General features: G+C 35.1%; 1 protein-coding gene across 1 annotated transcript in view; it reads left to right on the forward strand.

Annotated features, from left to right (window-relative positions):
* LRP1 (LDL receptor protein 1) overlaps positions 1 to 22,304 on the forward strand; it is a 1,646,373-nt gene extending 1,624,069 nt beyond the window's left edge. The window contains exon 90 of the mRNA XM_090402369.1: positions 19,894 to 22,304. Coding sequence (XP_090258495.1) covers positions 19,894 to 20,052 — 159 coding nt within the window. The 3' untranslated portion in view covers positions 20,053 to 22,304. The remainder of the gene's footprint in view (positions 1 to 19,893) is intronic.
* The last annotated feature ends 4,533 nt before the right edge of the window (positions 22,305 to 26,837 follow it).

Genomic DNA, 26,837 nt, shown 5'->3' on the forward strand with positions numbered 1-26,837 from the left:
GTTGTTACACTTATCATTTTTAGTAGATTTCTGTACAAAATTAAGCAATTTAAATTTAGAATTACAAGGTAGAGATAAAAATTTAATTGACATGTTAAATTCAATAAAAAGTTTCCAACAATACTTACTTTTATTAAAGAAAAATATAAATGACCGCGAATTTAGACATCTCCCATAAAATCAAGAAATGCTTCGCTGTGATTTAAAGGAATTTATTCATGAAATAGAATTAGTTGAGGAAGAAATAAATTCAAGATTTAAAGATTTTAATAAAACTGAAATGATTGTATCTTTTATCAGTAATCCATTTCTGTGATAACAGAAATTTCAAATAAAATTAGTGGGCTGTTTGATATAAACCAAGCTGAAGTAGAACTTGAGATAATAAACATTCAGAATAGTTTACATTTAAAATAAATAAACAATGAAGTCGTTTGGAAGTATGCACATGAAAAATTTCCAATGTTAACTGATATTGCACGAAAAATTCATTTGTGTTTCTGATCGCCATACTTGTCAGAATCCGCTTTTTCAAATATGAACATCATAAAAAATCAATTAAAAACACCAAATTACAAATGATCATTTGAATGATTGTCTGCGATTCGCCACTTCTTCATATCAACCTGACTATGAAAATATTGTGAGGTCAAAACAATGCTAAATTTCACATTAACCTTTTTTGTAATCAACTAGTATTTCCTCTAACTTGTGAGTTTGTAATCAATCTGTTATTTTTTCTAACTTTGGTTTTCCAAAATAGAGAAATAAATATTTTATTCTAATATATTTCTTTAATTTGTTGTATTAAAATAATTAAAAGTGATAAATAAATTTTTAAATACACAAATAAAGTTTTTAGTTTCTTTAAAGTTTTTAGGGCTGGGAGAGTGGGTCCTCCGAAGTGAGTGAGCACATTTAACTGCATAGTTGTGCGTAATCAGATATCAGGTTGGAGGAACGTGATCTATATAACTAAGTTATTCAGCGATCTATATAGATCGCTGAATAATTTAGTATAGAAAAGTAGCTTGCATAGTAAAAAAAAGGTTGAACACCACTAACTTAGATGAACACAAAAATTACATCCACTGCCACAAATATGGTCAGTCACGTCTAGCAGACCATGCCTTGGATACTTTGCACAGAATCAGATGGAAGAAAACTATCATGCTCCATCACAGTGAATACAGACTTGAAAGAGACTTTTTAGAATCAATAGTAGATTTTAAAAAAACTAGTGGAATCTTAATAAATATAGTTAATAATTATTATTATTATTACTACCTTAAGACCCCATGGAATCAAAGACTCATCTTGGAGGTTCATTTGTCATACCCACAGCTCACCATACCATGCCTTAAACACATTCAAATTATCTGCAGACACCACGCTTTCAGGCAAGGCATTCTAATCATTCACAACTCCTTTGTTCTCCCCTGATCTCCCACCATTTTATGAAAAACCTCGTCAACACTGATCCTGTATCAACCCCTTACCAACTTATACATCTCTATCATATCACCCCTCGTCCTCCTATCCAATGGCTAATATGGTTGCATTAAACTTCCTAAGATTTGGGAAAACTTTAATTCTGACGCTTCCCCATCCATTATCTAAGGCTAGCCAACAGCACCTATAGAGAGCATCTGTCATTGGATTATAGTCTTCATATAGTCTAATATCATTTCTTCCACTTATTGTTTCTTGTGTGTGTTATTACAACCTTAGCATTGTAATTGTAAGCTCTTTGACAGAGACAAAATATTGTAATTTATTCCATTAAATTATAAGTTTAAATCAGCACCTAATCCTAAGTACTCATTTAAATAATAATGCTGTATATCTAAGATCTTTGAAACTAATTAGTGTGAGGTTAAAATATCACGATGGAAATCTGAATTAAAAAGAGATAGTATACGAAAGTAAAGCAACTGAATTTGTGCGTTTTCTGTAATGCTTGTAGCATTTGAAGTAGTAGTATGGGGATTTAGTGTGTTCAGTTTGGTGACATTCTCACAGGAACTCCAGAAATTTGCTCACTTTGCTTCCATATGCTATCTTTGTTATCTCCTCTTTCTAATCCATATTCCAGTCATGTTTTGTTTATCTCTGCCTCACAACAAATAGCTTAAAACTGCTAGATGTACTACTGTATTTTACCTCTGAATGAAGTACCAAGTTATGAGGTAGCCAAGCAAGGAATGTTAATCAGAAAAGGAATATATGTGTGGTGAATGATTATGGAAAGATTTAAAAGTACTGTAAATTGATGACAGAGTATGAGAATTGACTAAACATCTGGAATAAGCAATGTCAGGCTGATAAATAAGAAATCAAAATAATACAACTGAACAGTGAAATTATGCAAACAATAGGTAAAAGAAGTTATGGAAGAAGGATATGATAGTAAATGATAACCACAATACATGAGACATATAAAGCATCAGCCAGAAAAGTGACAAGCGTGTGTTTATTGCAGTGTGAGGTGATATGTCAAAGGTGTGCACTGAAATTAGCCACGTGAGAATGATGAGAAGAGCAGTGTTCATTAACTCTACTGAAGGTTCCATGTCCTTTGAGAGATGCTACTTCAGCAGGAAGAAATAGATAAAATAAAATAAAAAAAAAAAACATAAGATCTTAAATTCACAGCCAACTACAACATTCAGACAACAGCAAACAGATTTCATAAATGAAAACATAATAATAGTTAGTTAAACTATTATGTGTACACAGAAATATCGTTAATGCAAGGAATTCTTGTAGTGAATAGCATAATAATATCCATCATATATTAGATCTGCAGTTGATGTGTTTGATAAGAGAGGACCAGACTTTGATTTTTTATAATAAGTTATTGACTCTTAATGCACTGGTTGGAAATGCATAACATTTCAGAAACCTCCTTGAATTTCCAGATGTATTTATTGTAAGTGATATAAGCCATCTAGGTTTGTTGCCATAACACTTGATGATCTTTGTTTGTTGTGTAAAAGGCTAGACTTGATTTATATTTTTTTTTGCTTCTTGCACGAACAGCAGTTTTTGTAAACTGTTTTTTTTAAGTAGATATGGTGTTTTAGTTGGAGATAAAAAATATGGAGACCTTCTATTTGGAGGCCGTTGCAACAAGCCTTTAATTGTTTTGGTTTTACAACTATTTTGTGATAGGATTAAACTGTAGAGTATTATTTTTTAGTTCTGCTTAATGTCACTTGAAATGTTGTATACTATAAATATCTTAGTTAAATCCTGATGACTTATGCCATTGTAAATAATTTATATATACATGCATGTATATTTTTATCTTGACTACAATAGTTGTTCTATTGGTTGTAAGTGGTATCAAATTTCTATGTACACAAGCAGGATCCTAGATATATGTTTATTGCTATGATAATTCTCTCTTATTCTTAAAATTTTATTTTAATTTCCACAATAAATAAATAGTCCACAATTCTATATATAGAAAAAAAAAAAAAAAAAAAAAAAAAGAAACAAAGGAAAACAGTTTTAATAATTCTAAAATACATAAATAGAAATACAACATTCTGAAGTTTACTTCAGAATTTACTAAAATAAAGAGCCTAAAGGCTTCATTTTTGCAATGCAAAATTATATAAATCAAATGGATGTTAAATCCAGCATTATTTCAAAGCCAAATACAGAAACTATAAAAGTTTAGTATGAAATTTGATCAGAGAGCTTACAGGAATACACTCGAATATATGGACGCTTGGGCAGCGATCATGTTTCCTATAAGGTCTGCACTAGGACAACTCATAAATGCTGGGGAGTGTATTCCCTTAAGCTCTCTGGTCAAATTTTGCACAAAACTTTTATAGTTTCTGCATTTGGCTTTGAAATAATGCTGAATTTAATATCCACTTGATTTATATAATTACTTCAGAATGTGTTATATTCCTTTTATTTTATTTATTTCCTTAAGAAATTGTCTTAAGATAAAAAGATAAATAAATCACATCTTATCTGGGCCCACATATGCTAACTAAAAAGAACATCAGTTTCTCTTAAATTCGCCTGTACATCAAATAAAAGTTGAATGAAGCAACTTCTTTAACTCTTTGGTGAATCTTTTTTTTTTTCCCTGGAAGAGTTTAGCACAGTAAATTCACCAGAATTTACTTTGCTAAATTCAGGTGAATTTAGCACAGTAAATACAAGAGTTCAGACTTGAATAATAAAATTCTCAATTTTGAATATTTCTGCATTCCTCCATAAAATGCCTTTTAGAAAAGTCACATAAACTGTTCCTTCTTCCTGCCTTATCTTTCTACATACACAACTTATTTCCTCCTCCTATATGAAAGATTTCTGAGGAAAAATAATAATTTAAAGATCTCATTCCATATCTGTTCACTGAAAAACAGACACAAAATCTTTACTGCTCTAATGAATCTTTGAATGTCCATTAAACATTCTTTCAATATGAAAAACATCATGTACATTATCTACCAATAATTGTCCAGACACTTTAGCAATTTACAATTGGCACCAGCAGGCAAACCCTAATATTGGGTATGTCCACTTTTGGCTTTGATCACTTCCTCCACCCTTTGAGGGAGGCTTTCCACCAATGTGTGGCAGACATCAGGTGGAATTTGTCTCCATTTCTCCATCAAAGCAGCAGTGAGTTCAGTGACAGATCAAGGATGTGCTGCTCTGTACCTCAATCACTGCTCCAATTCATCCCACAGGTGTTCGATGAGGGTTGAGGTCAGGACTCTGTGCAGGCCAGTGCAGTCATCTCTTCATAGCATTCTATAACAGCTGCAGCTTTATGGCATGGGGCATTATCATCTTGATAGTAACATGGGTCTGTTCCATGAAAACTCCACAGTGTAGGCAGAATCTGATTATCTAGAATATCAAGGTTACTGAGCTGCCCTCATGGAACCACAGACAACAACCATTGGTCCCACTCCAAACAAGTTGAATGCATCCCACACCATTATTCCTCCACCACCACCACCAAACTTTACTGTGGGTACAACATACTGTGGTAACAAGAGTTCACCAGGCTGCCTCCACACCTACACCCTGCCATGAAACTAGAAACAAGTGAACCTTGATTCATTGCTACAGAGTACTGTTTTCCACTGGTCAATTGTCCAGTTCACATACTCTTTGCGCCCGGCCAGACGAGCCTCCTTGTTCATTGTTATGATGTTCGGCTTGTGTGTTGCTGCTCTTCCATGGAAACCCAGTAAATGAAGTTCTTTTCATACAGTATTAGTGTTCACCATGGTGTTACTGGTGCTCTGGAACTCATCAGGGATGGTTTGTGCTGATTGTAGCTGGTTTTTGTGTGCCACCCATTTCAACACCCTCCTGTCCCTGTCAGTCATTTTTGGTGGCTGTCCTGGATGTTTTCCTGCACTAGTGATGCCATAACGTTTCCATTTGTTGATCACATCACCAACCGTTGATTTTGAATGCTTCGTTTAAGTGACAATGGCACATACTGACAGCCCACGATGACACCTCTCTCGAAGTCACTGATTTCACGTCTTGTTGCCATACCACCTGTATTCAACTGCTATTATGAAATACTGCTTCCTACTATCTATACACCAGATTTTATGTTATTAACAAACCTGGAATGTTCCATAACTTCAGATAACAGCAGTGTTAAGACAATTATTGGTAGATAGTGTATATATCAAGTTCCAGTGTTTCTTCAGTTTCGTTCTGTTATTCTAGTTACCTTTGTAACACAATAACTAAAAACTTAAGCTTCCTCCTTTCTTTATGAAAGACTACTACTAATAGAACTTTTCACTAAATTGTTCCAAAAATTCATCCATACTTCTCCCTATCTATTATCTCTTTTACAGCTCTCCCATCTGCTTGTGATGGAAGGACCTCCCAGTCATGGTAGAGAACCTTTTCATTTTTCCTTTTTTTTCCCCTGCCCCTGTATTCTTCACTGTACTTCTCCTGTGTCTTTTTTACTTGCCATCATGTCTTCCAGACTACCATCACCAGGATCCAGCACTCTGATGCAATGTAGTGTGACCCGTGAACATTCAGAAAGGTGGGATCCTGGTAGTCTTGCACTGCTTTGGCAAGATAGGTGACTGAATGGCACAGCCAGGACCACCTATCAACTTTCAGGGAGATCATCCAGCCTACTCTCATGCATGTCACAGGTAGAAAGATACAAAGAAGAAGCTACCACCATATCTATTCTGAAATCTTCTTATGCTGAGAGGATAACAGTTAAGAAAATATAAATAGCAATTCAAACCCATGTGTCTATTCCACCAACTGATAATTTCACTATATGTGAACTTTATAAATGTGAGTGATTCTTAGTGGAATGCATGTGTCATACCACCTGCAGTATTGCTTCTGATTTGATGAGAACACACTTTGTCAAGAAAATTATAGCAAAGATCTCACCTAACGATAAACCACTAGACATCCCCATCAAAAAAATTGACACTTTTGCATCCACCAAAAGTAAACTCACCAAATGATCCTGAAGCATCGGCTGTATTAAACATTTTTTATGACTATTAAATTCTTTAAGGAATTTACAACATATACTGGAATATTATTTAAAAGAAACTTTAATAAATACCTCCTATATTTCGGCAATGTCACATTGCCATCTTCATGGGAACATACAACTATGACACGTGCATGCAGGCACTACAAAAAACAAATGAGGGAGAAGAGAGAAAACTACTGTTGTTCCTAGAGTCCTAAAGGTGCCCCCTAACGGGCTATATTTGGTTGTCTTGACTGTTGGGCTGAAATTCTCAAGATGCAAGCTTCCCAAATTTGGGACAATCTCATGCACCCAAATTTGTTGAGGTTTGGAAAGTTTTTAGAGCTGAAGCTAATTCCATGAATAATCTTTCATATTTAAATTTACTGCGATGTATTAACGTGGCTTTCTTCCAACGTATTCTGTAGTGGTATCCATAGCATGGTCTGCAAGCCCAGAGTGACTGTATTGGTGAAACCAGATATAGTCTTTGTGTTCCGAAATCCTGACATTTGCTGTCCTGCCTGTTTGGTCAGAGTAGGACAGTTTACAGCTACAAGGGACCTGGTATACCCCAAATAGGTCTAGGGGAAGTGGCTGTTCTTTGGTGGAGTGCATAATGGATGCCAATTTCTAATATGGTTTGTAACAAGAAGTCAGGTCATATTTTTTTTAAGATTTTGGTTAACTTTTCAGAAGTCCCCAGATATAGGGAATGGTGATGGATTTGGTAATCTTTGTTATGAAGGGGGGAGGGGTGTTGTGGTTAACTGGTTTTAATACCAGTTAACCACAACCCCCCTCTTTTTTTTTAGGGGGGGGGTTGTAGCCATTGGCTAAGAAAGCGTTAAGGATGTGGTTTAGCTCAGTGGTTAGGGCATCTGAACAGATTCATTTTGCCCTGTTATATAGTGTTTTTATAACCCCATATTGTTGTGAGGGGGAGGGGAATTTGCTGGTGAATGTATCTTCTGCCTGTATGGGTAGGTTTTCTGTAAACACAGAAAGCCAAGGATCCATCAGGCTGGCAAAGTGATTAGAGTGTCTAGGAAAGGGAGACTGTTGTTTCCTCTTTTTCCAGAGAGAGAACCTGATTCTGGGGTGTTGGTTGTTTAAGTGTGTTAAGAAGGAAAGGAGTGTATCAGAGCCATGTGGCCAAATAGCAAACACATCATCAACATATTGAAGCCATATGGTTGGTTTTTGTGGAGCAGAGTCTAAGACTTTTTCTTCAAAGGTCTCCATAAAGAAATTGGTCAAGGGTGGGGAGAGTGGTGAACCCATGGCTGTCCCCTCTATTTGTTTGTAGAATTTTCCCTGACAAACGAAATAGCCTGAGTTCATGTGAACTGAAATAGGTAGGGCTGAGATATCGGGAGGAAATTTGGCTTGGATAAGCTCTAAGGTTTCCTTGAGTGTTACATTTATGAATAAGGAGGAGACTTCAAACTAACCATTATGTCAGTATGTTGGAGTGAGAGGTTTTCTATACTGGCTTTGAAGTGGGCTGAGTTTTTTATGTGTGATGGTGTGTTGTCAGTATAGTGTGTGTGAGTGTTTTGATAAAATGTTTGGCGGAATCAATGCCATCCACTATGGGATGTAATGGCACATTTTGTTTATGTATTTTTGGAAGTCCATATATTCAGAGGGGTCTGGAAAATTCTACAAACAGATAGAGGGGATAGCCATGGGTTCACCACTCTCCCCACCCCTGGCCAATTCCTTTATGGAGACTTTTGAAGAGAAAGCCTTAAACTGAGCCCCACAAAAACCCACTGTTTGGCTTTGCTATGTTGATGATGTGCTCGCTATTTGGCCACATGGCTCAGATGCATTCCACTCCTTCTTAACACACTTAAACAAGTAATGCCCCAGAATCCAGTTCACCTTGGAAAAAGAGGAAAACAACAGTCTCCCTTTCCTAGACACTCTAATCACTCGCCAGCCTGATGGATCATTGGCTTTCTCTGTTTACAGAACACCTCCCCATATAGGCAGCTATATTCACCAGCAATCCCACCACTTCCCCTCACAACAATATTGGGCTATAAAAACACTATATAACAGGGCAAAATTAATCTGTTCAGATGACAATGCCCTAATCACTGAACTAAACCACATCCTTAACACTTTCTTAGCCAATGGCTACAACCCCCCAAAAAATATTAAAACTAGTTAACCACAACCCCCCCCTCCTCCCCCCTTCATAACAAAGATTACACTAAATCCATCACCATTTCTTATATCCGGGGACCTCTGAAAAGTTAACCAAAATCTTAAAAAAAAATATGATCTGACTTCTTGTTACAAACCATATTAAAAATTGACATCCCTTATCCACTCCACCAAAGACCAGCCACTTCCCCTAGACCTACCTGGTCTAGGGGAAGTGGAAGTATACCAGGTCCCTTGCAGCTGTAAACTGTCCTACTTTGGCAAAACAAGCAATATAGCAAATGTCAGGATTTCGGAACACAAACACTACATCTGGTTTCACCAGTGCAGCCACTCTAGGCTTGTAGACCATGCTCTGGATACCCGCCACAGAATACATTGGAAGAAAGCCATGTTAATACACCACAGCAAATTTAAATATGAAAAATTGTTCATGGAATCAGCCTCAGCTCTAAAAAACTTTCCAAACCTCAACAAATTTGGGTGCATGAGACTGCCCCCCCCCCCAAATTTGGGAAGCTTACATCTCGAGAACTTCAGCCCAACAGCCAAGCCAACCAATATAGCCTGCTAGGGGGCACCTTTAGGACTCTAGGAACAACAGTAGTTTTCTCTCTTCTCCCTCATTTGCTTTTTGTAGTGCCTGCATGCACGTGTCACAGTTGTATGTTCCCATGAAGATGGCAATGTGACAATGCCGAAATATAGGAGGCATTTATTAAAGTTTCTTTTAATTACTATTCCAGTATATGTTGTAAATTCCTTAAATAATTTAATAGTCATGTTACCAATGTATAAGCCTATCTACAAGAATTATAAACATTTTTTCAAAGGAAAAGTTGGACACTGGCCATCCATATTTCCCTAAATCATTAGATAAATATAGGCATGACAAAAGTAAGCATTCAACATCTTGGAAATCAAACAATTCAACAAAGTAAAAACAACAGGAAAATTTCTACAGTGAAACTGTTGTAGGTTTCACCAAAATACTGATGATATCAAGGTTCTGCTACAAAATCATATTTAAAACCCAGTGAGGATCCAACCTTAGGGCATTTTACTGTTATTCGTAAGGACAGAACTAGATATTGTTTTGCTATTGGTGGAGTAGCAATTTGCCTGTCTCTGGGATTTCTTATTACAGTATATTCTATTTATTTACCACCAGGTTATGAGTTAAATGAGATTGAACTTGATAATGGTATATTTCAACTCTATCAGCCCATGCTTCTCGTGAGTGACTTTAATAGACAATGCTGTGTGGGATAGCGGCAACACAAATGGACAAGTTTGTATCATTGAGTGAATGCTTGATAATGACTAACTCTCCCTTCCTCATAATAGAGCCAATACCTTCTTCCATATGCCTGCCTTTCATATTCTTCAATAGATCTTACAATATTTGTCCCTGCCATTTTACCACAGCCCATTTGCGATGTTGAAGAGAGCATCTATGGTTGTGATCACCAGTGCCGTAATGAGGGTGTAGCGAAAGAGGTGCATGCCACGGGCGCAACTAGGTTTGGGGCACAAAATGTAAAAATAAATAAATAGATATAAAAGTCCGCTATTTGATATTGTATTTTTAAATTTCTGCAATATGCTGCTTTAGACACACAAATTCTGCAACTCATTTTGATGAGGTTAATAGTAAGTATTTAACTTGTTACATTTAAATTTTTCAAAATTTTTGTCATTTTTGGGTTGGGGGGGTGCAAGTTAGACACTTGCCACAGGCACTTCATACCCTCGTTACTGTACTGGTGATCGCTTTCCTGTTATTTTCACTGTCTTCACAGATATCCATGTGGAAATTGGACCAGACTGACCAGAATACTTTTTCCCATCTTGCAAAATTTAATGCTGAGGCAATCAAACATCTATCAATAAAGCAGTTACATATTGCATTGTTGAGGCAGAAAGAGCTGCAATTCTGAAAACAGTATCAATTTTCACTTTATCCAAAGCCTTGTTAGAACCCAGTGTCAAGCAACCAAAAAAAGATCAAGACAAAGCATGGAGTATATTTTGTAAATATCCTAATACTTCAAATCGAATAGCTTTTAAACTTGCTCAGACCAAAGCGCACGTTATGTGATATGTCAGAGTCAAAAACAGTGGACTAGATCCAACATACATCATCATTTAATCAAACAACCAGCAAAAACTGTATGTGATAAAACCTAGAAAATTAAAGATAAATATGGAATACACCAATTTATGTACCTTGGGACATAATGGATGTGCTGTTGCTGATCCTAAAGCTATTGCAGACACTTTGGGAGAAATTTTTCAAGAAAATTTCAAGGAAAAAATTCTCCTGAATTTTTAATACTGAAAGTGCAACAAGAGAAACAAACTTTTCTCATAATATAAATGCAATAACAACAGAAATTGATTTGAAAGAGAATATTTAAGTGTACATTTATTTAATTAAATAAAAATATTGTAGAACATTTGTATATATGTATTGATGGTCTACAATACTCTCTCTCATGTAGGGTTCTGATAAATCCTCTATTTTGTTCTGGGTGGGTGTGGAATGTAGCATCAATGCATCTCCTGGTATGTGCTGATTTCCTGTAGATAGCATATTTAAGTTCATTCTGGTCATAAACTCCCAGAGAACATCCAGAAATGCAGATCTATTATGATCTGTTATGAAGCAGATTCATAAGTGTAAATTGTTTAAGTACCCAGTAAATTCTAGTCCTTGGATCATAACTGGATAATTGAGCCATAATCTCACTCAAGATTATGGCTCGATTGTCATAAAGGAGCCATATTCTTGGTCTTAACTGGCAATTTCCTAAGGCTTAAATAGCAATTCCTGGCTATAGCATTCAATGAGTGGTATGGCAGAAAGCAAATTTAAGGGATTCTGCAGCTGAGATAATGTTCCAAAGAAGAAGGAACAAATTGAAAAACAGCTTGTGCAGATAAACTGAAATGTAACCCCCACCAAAAAAAAAAAAAAAAAAAAAAATTGTGGAGAAACTTGCATTAGTCATCCAAATAGTTACACATTTGAAATATATTATTATTATTATTAGCAAACCATGTACTCAAGAAGTTATGAAGAGAGGTTGAGGAAATTTAAAATCCAGAGCTTATTTAATAAGCAGAACTGAGGTGACAGAGACTTTAAGTTGAGTTTTTTGTGGATTCTGTTCTTAATATACTACTCTTGGTGTCTATCCATTAGCCACCCTCATATCGATTTAAGCAGATTCATATCCATCCCCATTATTTGTTTCAGTTTGCATAATGGAGTTCGTGTCAGACCGTCACAAAACTGAGCAGTATCATGTGTTTGTGTAGTAATTCCTTTTACGTAACAGCCTTCACACTATTATAAAAAGTGATTAAATTACTAAGGCATGACCTACCATTCAGAAAAGCATGCTGTTCTATACATTGTCACATTCTTATCCATCCATTCCTGAATTCTGCCTTTAACCAACTTTTCCAATACTTTACCACCACTCCTGAGACACTGGTTGGTCTGTAATTTGCTACTGCATGCTTGGAGCCTCCTTTAGGAAATGGAATTAGTTTGGCCTCCTTACTTGGGACTTTACTAGAACTAAGATTAAGTTAAACAACTCATTTAATTCCATTATCATATTTGCATTGAGATTCTGCAATAACTTAAGTACTTGCAATTCATCGACCTCTGTTCTCAAATCAATTCCTATCACTGTCACCTCAGTATGGATAGTAGACCCTTGCAAAGAAGTTACTCAGTAATTCAACTATTTTATCTAAGTTGGTCTTCCTAGACTCTGCATAGGTCACATCTTTCGCGGACAATGCTACATAATGCTACTCACCATTAGTCATGTTCTGGTGGAGTGCCAGCACTTCACTTGACAAAGGCATGAATTTTTTTACTACTCTGACTGAGCCATATACACTGAAGCAGATCTTAACAGACTCAGATAAATTGCATGAAGTTTTTAATTTTTTTAAAAATAATTAATTTGCACAAACACATTTGAGTATAAATCCTATTTATATGTAGATACTATTTTGCTTAACTTAATTTTCAAAATTTATTTTTGTACATAACATTTTATTCACTAATTTATCTCTTTATTACCACCTTGAGTACATCTGTAATGACCTTTGACATAGTATGACCTTTGCTGTTTTGCACTAATAAACCTCAAATCACCCGACCAACTATCCCCTCCATCATCTTCAGAAGTAATTATCTCATTTACTTCCCACCATGCCTTCCTGTAATAATTACTATTTGCACTCATTATATTAATTTGTTGATACATGTCTTCCACATCATCTCTTTCACACTCTGGATACTTATAGCAGCAACCAACTGTATATTTTATCCTATTGGACTCTATCCTTCACCAGACTGCCATCCTCACCTTTGTTATCCTGATCTGCTGTCATCAGCAGCACCCTCATCCTATTTTCTCTGTCCTCCCTCACATTCTATCCTGGTTCCATTATCTGCTGTCATCCAAGTCTCTTGAATGCCTATAACTTTTGATTAGGTTATAACAAGCAATACCAAAAACTCCTCCTCCTTCTTATTCCTAATACTTCTAACATGAGATGCTACACTAGCATCTCTTAAATCCCAACTTAACACCTTGTATTGATTTCCCACATTCAGTTTTGTCACTTGAGAAACTAGATTTCTTAAATTTGGGTCATTCTTATACTCACTTGACTCATGGGTGATTCTGCACTCCGAGTGAATAATACTTCTTGAGACATCTAATTCTGAATCCATAACATGCTAAATTTTATTTGCTTATGCTTGGATGAAATATCAATGAAAACAATATGATTTCTTGCCAAGTCATACTGCTCTAACTAGGGTTTCTTCCCAAGAAATTCAAGATTTTTCTTAATAGTCTCATCCAATCTGAAAATCCCTGTTCTAGCCTCAAAAGAAATAAAATTATTGAGGTATCTCTGATTTCACTGTAATCCCAGTTCCTTCACAAGTACATGCATGTTCAGTGTAAAATTATAGTAAAAATGTTAGTATAATTATAAATAATAATTTAATAATAATAAGTTAGTGATAATTGTAAATATTATTTAATTATTAATAATTATTTGTAAATAAAAACTAATTTTACTTTATTATAGTTACTCCTAACCGTGAGTAACAATGATTAACAATGCACAAACACCATCCCTTCAAAAATACAAAGCACAATGTTTCAGTTTGTCAAATAGCACACACAGAAATAGGTAAATTTGTTGCTAAACTCAAAACAATAGATAGAATTTCTGTTAATGCTGCCATAAAGAGCGATTTTATTCGAGAAAGTTTCTCTAAAAGAGGCCTATATTTACCAAAAATTCAATTATCTGTTATGGCATTAATATATAATTATTATGAAAAAATTCAGTAAGTTTTTACTGAAAAAATTTTAGATTTTTTAAAGAAAAAATGAGCATTGTTATAGTTGGATGGACCAATAATAGAAACTGAAGGTATATGAAATTCACATATATTACAAGGAAGATTCATTAAATTTTGGTCTAATAAAAATTCATGATAGTTGCTCTGAAGAAAAGATTATTCTTTAGTTATAGGAAGATTGAAGTCTTTCAGTTTGTTGGAAGTTTATTTCTCTAAATCCAGAATAATTCAATAATAAGGTGGCATACCTGTTGACAACTCCTATAGGTAAATATGACCTCTCCTATTGCTTCTGCCTTAGTATATCCACGTTTGGGTCTGCCTCCCACTGACGAGACCTCAATAAAGGTTTAATCCAGTCTGGGTAGTGGCTCTTCCCTTAATGCATAGCAGTATACATGTCTGCAAGGAGATGTGCTTTGCATTATGGGAGATACTGAGACAAGGAGTGATGAGAGCTTGGTCAACCTCTCCTCAGGGTGTTATTATTATTATTCAGGCCTCCAAGGAGTCAAAAGACTCATCGAGGGAGGTCCTTCCTAAGACATAAAGTCTGTCAAGACTCACTGAGGGGATTAGTAAAATTAGTTCTATCATACCACTCTTTAAACTCACTGACCGTTCTCGCTCCCACCACTCCATCAGGCAATGCATTCCACGGCTCAACCACTCTCCACACAAAGAAACCACTCCTTACCCTCTTGCTCACAGTTTCCTTTCGTAACTTCCAGGGATGGCCTCTTGTCATCACTCCTTCCCGCTGATCAACCAAGCGAAAGAACTCCCCAGTGTCAACCCTGTAACCACCTCTCAACAGTTTAAAAGTCTCAATCATATCACCTCTCCTTCTTCTATCCACCAAACTCTGCAGTCCACATTCTCTCAGCCGATCCTCATAACTATCCTTGTACAGTCCTGAAACCATCTTTCTCATCCGTCTTTGTATCCTTTCCACAGTTAATTTATCCCCTTCAAATCCTGGGGACCAAATCTGAGAACAACAGTCCAAGTGTGGTCTGATCAGAGACTTATACAACGGAATGATAACCCTCTTATCTCTGCAGGTCAGTGTCCTTCTCATAATAGCAGCAATCCTCTGTGTTACCTTCACCACCTTTGCAATATGTCCCCTAAACTTCAGGTTTCTATCAATCATCAACCCCAGATCTCTTGTCTCCCCTTCTTCCTCCAGTATAACTCCTCCCATAGAGTATGCAGCATCCCATCGATGTTTCCCAAACCTCAAGACCTTACATTTTGCTGCATTAAACTGACACCCCCATTCATTTGCCCATCTATCTAGCTTATTTAAATCCTCTTGCAGGGCTACCACATCTGCACTATTACTAATAATCCTTCCCAGCTTCGCATCATCTGCAAACAACTGAATATCCCCCTGCAATCCACTGGCTATGTCATTGATATAAAGGTTAAACAATATAGGTCCTAGTACTCAGCCCTGTGGGACCCCACTTGTAACCCTCTGCCTCCTGGAAACTGCTCCACCATACACAACTCTCTGATACCTATCAGACAGCCAATCCTGAATCCAGTTGACCAATCTGACATCCAGACCCATGTGCTGCAACTTAAATATCAGCTTATCATGTGGCACCCTGTCAAATGCCTTCGCTAAGTCTAAGAAAATTGCAGTATATGCCTTTCCCTCATCTAATGTTCTTGTAACTTTATTATAAAAGGCTAGCATATTGCTAAAACAAGAGCGTCCTTTCACAAATCCATGTTGATTCTCACATAACATTACCCTCATCTGCCCAATGCTGTACACGGTCCCTCACTACTTTCTCCAAGATCTTAACAACTACTGATGACACACAGACTGGCCTATAATTAGACACTTCCAGTCTGTTACCACCCTTATGCAATGGCACTATCTTACCTTCCTTCCATTCCCTGGGCACCTTTGCCAAAGCCAGACTTTCATTGAAAAGCCACGTTAAAGGTACTGTCAATTCCCTAGCACATTCTCTCAAAACTCGTGGCGAAATACCATCCAGTCCCACAGCTTTACTGACATCCAGAGTACTCAGTATCTGAAACACACTCTCCTCCTGTACCTCCAGACCTCGTACCAGTCCTATCCCTCTAGCATTAAAACTGACTCCTCTAGGATGAAATACTCCAATAAAGTGTTCATTGAACAATTCCACTATGTCCTCTGCATCAGTCACTCTATTCCCATTTTTATCCCACAATATCATTCTTCCACAGTCATTTCTCCTCCTACTGGCCACATAGCTAAAAAATTCCCTAGGATTTTCTTTGGATCTTAGGGCCAATCTCCTCTCATATTCCAGTTTCGCTTTCCTTACCACACTAGTCACTCTTCTGGCCTGTGTCTTATATTCCTCATGCATCTCTTCACCTATCTCCTTATATCTCTTCCATAGCCTCTTTTTCACATGCAATTCCTGTTTAATATTGTTTGTCATCCACTTTACTCCAAATTGCGTCCTCTTCTTCACTCGTGGTATACAACTTACCATTGCTGATAACAAATATTCTTTCACAACTTCCCACGCACTGGTGATATCCCGGCCTTCCAATTCCTCCCTGCATGAAACTTCCCGAAGTTGACGTCTAAGACTATTATAATCACCTGCCTTATAATTCCACATAAGTTCCCGTCTCTTTGATACTCCTGCATGTCTATTCATTTTCCAAGTCAACACCATATGGTCACTCTCTCCAACTGGTGGGAGAGACGTCAACTCAGTTATTATCAACTCTTCTGAGCTATAACCAAATCCAAAATTTTTGAACCTCTTGTTCCCTCTGTTACATGTTGCCTAAGACATTTGTCCCTCAAGAATTCTAGAAATTCCATTCCCCTATTGCTACATGCATCTTCCTCTCTCCAATTTATACTACTGAAGTTAAAATCTCCCATAACAATCATTCTTCTTGCACTTGCCAAACTTAGCTGTCTAAACATCTCCTGGTCCCCATCCTCTGTGCTCCTGGGTCTGTAGCAGCACTACCTTACCTCAGTCCTGAAGATATATTCAGGCACAAACTTTGTTTGCTTACACTTGGATAAAGGATTAAACTAAATTTATTATTATTCTTTCAGTTTGGTTTGAAATAGATAAATCCAGCCTTTCACCAGTTGCATTACAACCACACACCACTTTATCTTGTTTACAATGAAATGATGATGATGATGATGACGTTGCATCTGAATACACTGATGAAGAAAATTACAAATTAGATTCTGATAATCAAGAATATGCTTCACGGAGAAATTTTATTGTAGCTGTTAAATTGAAATAAGAAAGAATAAACAAATAATTGTAGTCATTTTAGACTGAAAAACATGGAATATGTTAAAAACAGATTTTTAAGGATTTTAAAACTGATAATAATTGTTTTACAAGAATTAAAGTATTCTTATGTATAGAAGGATGAGTATTCAATAATTGCTGAAAATATATTAAACTTGTTTAAAACCATAAGACTTGGAGTTGAAGCACTGAAAAACCATGGTGCAAATCTACTAACAAGCAAAGAATTTTCTACTTCTTTTTCATTTTTCTATTTTAGGCTTACTTTTAGCTAAATGAAGATCCCCATTTTCAGACAGATCAATTAACACTTTGTGATCTTTTTTTTTTCAAATTCTATTTTAACAATAAATGTAAATGTTAAATACTGGTGTTAGTGTTATTTTTTGTTTCAATATTTTTTATTTACAGTCATCAAATTTTGAGTTTATTTTTTAATATTTAATGCTAATTAAATTTTACTTTAATTAGTATTAAATTAGTATTAGTGTTATTATGGTGTCATGACTAGAATAAACACAAATGCAAATAATAATCAATAAAATAAAATTTTCAGGAATTTAGAAAGTCTGGTTGTAACATTGCTCCATAATGAAGTCCGATCTATTCTATATCTCATCTTATTTTTAATTGTGCAGTTATGATTCATTTATATCTGTTTCTTCATTTTACTCTAATACATGTTAGAGGATAGTGTATATATTTAAATTATAATTCTTATTTTTATAATATTAAATTAAGATATTATAAAAAAAATCTGTTATATTATAGCTTTTGTACTATTTGTATTACAGTTATTACTATTCTGCTGAATGGTATGGAAATGTGTAAGTAATATGGATGGATTTCACACACAGTGTATATAATTGTTTATTTTTAATGTAGCTTTTATTGTTTTTTCTTCCAATGACTTATAAAATATTTTTGAAATCAAAGGGTCTTTTAATCAAAGACCCCCCCCCCTCCCCCCCCACACCACCACCGGCACAAATTCACTCACCAGAAGGACTTTGCGATTGTTAACTCTTGCACAATATGATTTTGCCATCAAGTTAAAAATTGTAGTATCCAATAACCTAAAGACTTCATAAATACCCATGCAACAAGGAGATTCAAACTCACAGCCTGTTGGTTGCAAAATAGTTAGGTGTGTCTTTACTTTAAAGTATGAAGTTTCTAGGTAGATGAATCTGATTATCCAGCATAGCAGGCCACTTCATATTACAGTAAGTAAGATGGTGTTTTGTTTGGTTCTCTACAGATTATAAGTGGAATGGTGGAAATATGAGTAAGTTACAAATGAAAGCAGAACAAATTAATTGAAAGTGAATGGTTGTCAACGTGCATCACTAGGTAGCAGCACAGATGCATATGCGGCCACATTTTATAGCTGTTTTCAGCATCTAAAATGGGGACTGTGCTCAAAACGTGTGCCTAATCTTGTCACTCTGTTCAGACCCCAACAGAAGCTGCTGTGAGATGGTTGGAACAGATGATCCAATATGACAAACAAATAATGTTAGACTGTGTAGCGAGTGCTATTAATCATTCTCATGGTCTAGCCTACAGCATAATGCATGATCATTTAAATTTTCAGAAAGTGTGCACGAGGTAGACCTAGAGAACTCAGTCATCAGCACAAAGTGAAATGAATGGGTCTGGCCTTGCAATTTCTTTCCTGCTATGCAAATGAAAGAGAAGACATGTTAAATAGGATTGTAAAAGGAAATGAATCGTGGATTCACCACTACCAACCTGAATCAAAGTGTGCTTTAATGCAATGAAAACATCCCACTTCACTGGCAAGCGAAAAGTTCAAGGTTATTCCATCAGCAAGAAAGCTTATGATGATCTTTTGGGATTCCCTGGGAGTAGTGCTGACCCAGGACTATTCCATTTTCAGAAGCATAGTGAAAATACAAATATCACCTCTTACTGTGAAATTTTATTGAAGCTTCAGGGTGCAAAATAACATCCAAGGTTACTGATAAGAGAAGCATTGCTTCTGCACGACAATGCAAGACCTCATACAGCTACAGAAACCCTGGGAAGAATTCAAGAGCTTCAGTGAGAACTCCTTCAGCATCTACCTTATGGCCCTGACCTCACCCCAGGTGACTTTCACTTGTTTGGCAAAAAAAAAGTGTTTTTTTTTTTTTTTTTTTTTTTTTTTTTTTTTTTTTTTTTTTTTGCCAAAAAAAAACGGCACTTTTTTGGCAAACAATTTGCTCATGATGATGAGGAGGTTGAAAATGAGATGCAGAGTTGGCTGAGATAACAAATAAAAGAATTTTCTGCTGCTAGTTTTGAAGGACTGATAAAACAATGGGACAAGTGTATAAATGTTGAAGGGGATTATGTAGAGAAATAAATGTTTTTCCAAGGTTCATATTTCATTTGTTCTATTTCACTTTCCCTTATATCTATACTTTATCTCACCTGATTTTTTTATTAAATTCATTATTTTTCATTATTTACAGGCAACTAACTTCGCTAATCCTGTATATGATTCACTGTATCCTACTGGTGGTCCAGGTGAAGAGAAGAAAGGATTACTTCAAAGTGATAACCTCCATGTAGAGTACTTTGATGGTCAGTCACATGACTCTGCTCATGATACAAGTCACCCACTGGCTTGAAATTACTCAGAAGGTTGTATAAAAGAACTAGTAGCCCAGTAAATGTATAAATCTGTTTCGAAGAAAATAGCAGAAACAACTGATGCATAACACTTCAGTGGTGTATTATCCAAGCTGTGACAGCTGTGGAACTGAACTTGATAGTGACTGAAGAAGCTTGTCATGTAGCATTGTCTTCTGAAACTTCTCAAGTACTGATAAATGCTGCTCATCAATGACAAAAGCTGTGGTTGTCTTCCATATCCAAAGGAAGAACTGAAGGCAGCTAATGAAAAATATGGCCATAGATATTTTGTTGGTGTATTTTTTGTTCATGTTGAAAACTGATATATATATATATATATATTTTTTTTTTTTTTTTCCTCTCATCGCAAATTACATTATATCTCATCAACTTCATTGGCCCAAGTCTTATCAAGTCAGGTAAGAGCAGTTTAAGAGGTCAGCATTTATGTTTATTCCACATGTAGAAATTCAGTCAGAGGTTCCATGACCTCATGCCAAAGTGTGATGTTGCTCAAGGCTAATGATGGACAATAATTCTTTACATGGAGAAATTAAGATTTCATAACTATGACTCCTTAAAGTAGAATTTAGTTTTGACCACTGTCTAAATTAAATATTTCTCTTGAAATATTCCGACTGTTGTTTTAGACCAATTTTATTTTTATAAACTGTTCCTATTTATCCATTTTGAAATGTATGTTAAACTTGTTTAAAGCAAAAATGTGGAATTTTAATACATTTTTCTAGTTTACTCATATTTTGTGATAAATGACCATAAACTTCATAAGTTTTTTTTTGTGTGTGTGTGTGTGATTTTAATAAGTCTAAAAAAAGTAGATGTTTTAGTATGCAGCTAGGTTGAAAACTACTTTTTTACTTTCTGGGCAGCAAAGTTTTTATTTATTTTTTTTTTATATGCATACATGTTTGCTTAAAAAAAAAAAAAGGTAATGTATAGAAATGCATAAGGTTAGATTTACAAGACCAAATACCTTGAGATTTTTGATGAAAGTTTTTTTCCCCCTAATAGTATCAGTAAAGTAACATTTATTTATTCTTATAGTATTTTCTCTTGATTTAAACTTTATCTAAAACAACATAGAAATATAACTTGACAATAACTTATTTTTGAGCTATAATTTTCAAATCCAAGCTATTTCTCTGTTAACTCTGATGCTGAAGAAAACATGCCTATAATGTATATACACTAACAGATATTTAAGAGATGAAAACCAATATGTTTGCCATCTTTTCATAAACAGTCTTACCATTCTCTAATTGGAACAGTGGATGTTACCACTGTCTTGCCGCTGTCCAATTTACAGTCATACTTTTAACATGACAGGAAAGTAGTTATCTTGCCATTGCAATTGTATAGTACTTACTTGTGATCTTCTAACTCATTTTATGATATACAGGATTAAACTTCCTGAGGTGCCAAATTGTGTTTAAACGTCCAGGTGTTATTTTTTTATTTTTTCATGTATTAAGTTTGGTGAAGAGTGGCAGTAATAATACTGGATTTCTTTCAAAAATCTCAGGCATTTACATTTCACTGTTTTCACTTTAACTTATGGACCTCTGTCTTAATGAAAACTTGACTGTTATGAAATTTCATAGGATTTAGATATATTTTCTGTTTTAGATTTAAATCATTTGTACAAACTTATAACATTGTGAACATTTTCATTCATTTTGTTGATATTTATGTAACTAATGTATGACATATATGAAAAAGCACGCACACACACATATAGTGAGAAACAGTCATCATTTTAAATATATAACTGCCCATCTTCTAACTTGAAAGATAAATAAACTGAATATAAATGTGTGAATGTGTGTGAAAAACAAATGTAAAAATACTTTAAAAATTGTTCAACTTCAATTAGTAAAACCATATTAACACTTCCACTCTTCAAATGTGTCATATTATTTTTACTTTACATCAGTGTCAATAGCAGGCTTCTTCAAGATATATATTTCTTAAAACAGAATAAAAAAATCTTGTATATGTGTATGTAAGTGACACTATAGACTCCTCCTCGGGTGGCGACCATAACTTTTGGCCGTTGCATCATCGGATAACTTGTAAAGCATCTCTCAGGTGCGCTGTTCCATGATAGCTGCTGGATAATCTTGTCCAGCTATTTATATGCCAGATTTGCACATAATGTTTTTAGACTGCATATTTTTGCATGTCTAAAGCAAATGTTCAAGTCAGTTAATAAAAATTTTCATCAGAAGAGTAGCCTTTTTTTATGATCTAAAAACAACAGAACACAAAGCACTGTATTAATTGCATATTACAAGGCCATTGGAACAGAAGAATGGCCTTGTAACATGCAATTAACAGATTGTTTGATAAGAATGCTGCAAGATATCAAAGTAGAATTATGAATTTAAAGTAAATAAGAAAAAAAGTAAAGTAAAATCCAAAATTTTGTACCTAACATTTTCAGTGTTGTTTTTTTTTTTACTTGTTCATAAATAAAAATTTTATTTATGAACAAGTATGTACAAGAGCAGGCTAAAAAGTAATGTCAGTTGCCTTATAAAATTTAACATTGTACCATTGTTTTTTACTGTAAAACTTTTAAATTTTCCTTTATTTTTTGTAAAACAAATATTAATTTTGTTGTTGTTACAGGTTTTTAACAACAACCAGTCCATTTGATGTCCACATGTGGCAGTTGATGATCGTTAAGTTCCTAGTCAAATCAAAAAAAAAAGAAAATCTGCAAAAGTTCATTAAAAACTATTCAACACATATAGGCAGAAACTGTTAGTTACAGAATGTCAGAAGATGGGTTAGCAAAATCAGAAAAAAAGATGGATAAATGGATTCATCAAGACTGTCCACTATGTGGCTGCCAAAGACTTTTTCTGAGGCTGGATAATTTAATAAGAAAACATTTGACAGTGCTATATGAAACATTATTATTATCACATAACACTTAAAGAAGTACAAAGATGCATCATGGGAGGGCACTCCACATAATCCACTGTGTACACACTACTTATATCAAATTTTTCCCTATTGCAGCCTGAAAGAACTTGTGGCCTTTATTCACCCATGAATTTAACAAAGTTGAGGCTGAACGTACAATTCTAGATCAAAAAATTATCAGTCTTGGTGAGTTACTGAGACTGGAAGTTGCATGTGGAGGCATTAAGGATCATAGAAATGAGTTTAACAGCAGAGGCTCTCAGAAATTAGAGAAGATACATGAAAATAATAGTGGAGAAGAGAAAATTAAGCAAAATTACCATATTGCAGCACTGCAAAAATTGCAGACATTTTCTGTGGGACATTGTGAAGAGAACAGTAAGAAAAAAACTCAGAAACTTGAACCACTGAACTGTTGACTTGCCAGTTTGAAGATAAGATGCTAAGTTATTTCAAGAACCTCCAGAGAAAGTGCCAAAAACAAACAACTTTAGAGGTCTTTCCATCAGAAGTAGGAGGAGGCCAGAAAAAACATCAGATTCTGCCACCTTGACTGAAGATCTCCAACACCATGTCACAAATGATTTTAAGAAACAGCTTTTCCATTCCAACAATAAGTGTAATGCAATTTACATGTTGTTGTTGTTGTTTTAATGTTTATAACCTACATTTTGAGTAAATAAAAAAAAGTGACTCCTGCATTTTTAACTTTTTTTCTCATTTTTTCAAGATTTTTTCACATTTTAATATTTTAAATAAATCATATTTATATTTTATCGCATTATGTAATTCTTCTATAATCTACTCTTTCCCCCCTTCAACATACCCTATTCCTCCTATGGGTTTAAATTCAGAAGAAGGCTAGTTCAGAAGCCTTAAGGTAGCAGCCCTACCACTGAACTATTCCATCGTCAGGCTAGTCCTCTGACATGGAGAACATAATTCTACTAGTAAGCTGACAGAAAAAGATAATCGGATTGAATCTATAGGAAACGAACCTGGAATGGAAAAGGTAAAACAAAAATGGAAACGACAAAATATAATACACATAGCAAACTGGAATGTAAGAGGAATAGCATATAAAGAAATAGAATTAGACCAATTATTAAATGAAAGAAATTTTAAAATAGCAGTAATAACAAACAAAAAAGAAATTAAAAGGAACCACGAGAACCGAAAATTTTAATGTGATATACAGTGGAGTCGACAGAGACAAAAGAGCACAAGCAGGAGTCATGATTTGGATTCATAACTCCCTTTCAAAACAGTTAAAACATTATAAATTATGGAATTAAACAATACTAGAAGCTAGAATAAAAATAGATAGAGGCTATTTAACAATAATTGGTTTATATGCTCCAGAAGAAGGAAGAGAACAGGATGATATTGATTTTTATAATCAGCTACAAAACATACATAATAAAATAAATAAAAATGATTACGTAATTTAGCAGGAGACTTAAATGCAAGAATTGGAAACACGAAAATTAATAATAATATAGGAATACATGGAGAACATACTCTAAACAGGACTGGCAAAAAATTGATTGACTTTGTAGTTATAATAACCTAAAAATAATGAATTCCTTCTATAAACATAAACACATACATATATATATACTTGGGCAGTAAGAGGATGGAAATCAATATTAGATTATTTTTTATTAAATGAAAAGACATCAAAATTTTCACTAGACGTTAGAGTTCATAGAGGATATGAAATAAGCAGTGACCACTTCCTTGTTAAAATAAAATTAAGATTACCACCTAAATGGCTACAAGTAACAAGAACAAAAAGAAAATTTTAAATATTTGTTTATAAAACTAGACTATTTAATGACACAAATGTACAATGGCTATATGAACAAAGAATTAACCAATATCTAGACAAAATGAAGAAATAGAAATAGAATGGCTTAATATAAAAATGATACTAAATGCAGCAGCAAATGAAAGCTTAGGAAAGACCAAAAAATTCAATAAAAGGAAAAAAACTGAAGATCTGGGATGATAAAATGAAAGAAATAATCAAAAAGAAAAAAGAAGTCTATCGCAAATGGTTAAGCAGTAAAAGATTAGAAGATGAAATAGAATATAAAAGAATAAGAGCCATAGCTAAAAGAGAAGTCAGAAAAAGACATAGAGAATCATGGAACAAATTTGTTTCTAATTTAGAACATGATTTATATAAAATAAGACCCAATGTATATAAAATTTTGAAATACTTAAATGCAGATACCAAAGAAAACATAAAATTAAACACTGAATTGAAATTAGAAGAATTTCTAAATTACTACACAGAATTGTGGACAGACAAATATTTTAAAAAAGACAATTGACAAACATGATAACTAATATTTAAGGAATTGACAGCGTATACTAGAAATATAAATTAAATAAACTTTAATATATACTTTCCGATATTTCGGCGAACGTCATGTTGCCATCTTCTTGGGAACTTACTATAAAGACACGTGCACACAAGTACTAATAACAGCAAATGAGACTGAAGCTAGGAAGCTAGCGTTTTCCTAAAGTCCTGATGGTGCCCCCTGGCGGGCTATATTGGTAGTTCTTGGCCTTTGGGCTGAAGTTCTTCTGATAAAAGTTTCCCAAATTTGGGGCAGTTTCATGCATCCAAATTTGTTGAGGTTTGGCATGTTCCAAAGGGCCGAGGCTGATTCCATGAATAGTCTTTCATACTTGAATTTGCTGCGGTGTATTACTGTGGCTTTCTTCCATCTTATTCTGTGGCGAGTATCCAGAGCGTGGTCTGCAAGCCCAGAGTGGCTGTACTGGTGAAATCGGATGTAATCCTTGTGTTCTGAGATTCTGATATTTGCTGTCCTGCCTGTTTGGCCAAAGTAGGACAGTTTACAGCTGCAAGGGACCTGGTATACACCAGGTAGGTCTAGGGGAAGTGGTTGGTCTTTGGTGGAGCAGATAAGGGATGCCAGTTTTCTATGTGGTCTGTAACAAGTGGTCAAGTCATGTTTTTTTAGGATTTTATTGATTTTTTCCGAAGTGCCTCTGATGTAGGGAATAGTGATGGATTTAGAGTAATCTTTTTTGTGAAGGGGAGGGGGTGGTGGGTTGTAGATAACTGGGTTAAGTATTTTTTGGATTTTTTGGAGGGGGTAGCCGTTGGCTGAGAAAGTGTCACGGATGTGATTTAGTTCAGTGGTTAGGGCTTGATCATTAGAACAGATTATTTTTGCCCTGTTGAATAATGTTTTAATAACTCCATATTGTTGTGAGGGGGGGGGGGGGGGATTGTTGGTGAATGTATCTGCCTGTATGGGTGGGTTTTCTATAAACTGAGAAAACCAAGGTTCCATCAGGTTGGCAGGTGACTAGTGTGTCTAGGAAGGGGAAGTTATTGTTTTCCTCTTTTTCCAGGGTGAATTTGATTCTAGGGTGTTGGTTGTTCAAGTGTGTTAGGAAGGAGAGGAGTGAATCCGGGCCATGTGGCCAAATAACGAAAACATCATCAACGTAGCGAAGCCATATGGTAGGTTTTTGTGGGTCTGAGTTTAAGGCTTTCTCTTCAAACATCTCCATGAAGAAGTTGGCCAAGGGCTCCCAAAAATACACAAAGAAAATGTGCCATTACGTCCCATAGTGGATGGCATTGATTCCCCCACTTACAAACTAGCCAACGCACTCTCACACTATACTGGCAATACACCATCACACATAAAAAACTCAGCCCACTTCAAAGCCAGTATAGAAAACCTTACACTCCAACATAATGACATAATGGTCAGTTTTGATGTCTCCTCCCTATTCACGAATGTCCCCCTCAAAGAAACCTTAGAGCTAATCCAAG

The sequence above is a fragment of the Typopeltis vanoorti genome, chromosome 2 (assembly GCF_054136105.1).
Source record: "Typopeltis vanoorti isolate ZY-2024b chromosome 2, IOZ_Tvanoo_1.0, whole genome shotgun sequence".
NCBI lineage: Eukaryota > Metazoa > Arthropoda > Arachnida > Uropygi > Thelyphonidae > Typopeltis > Typopeltis vanoorti.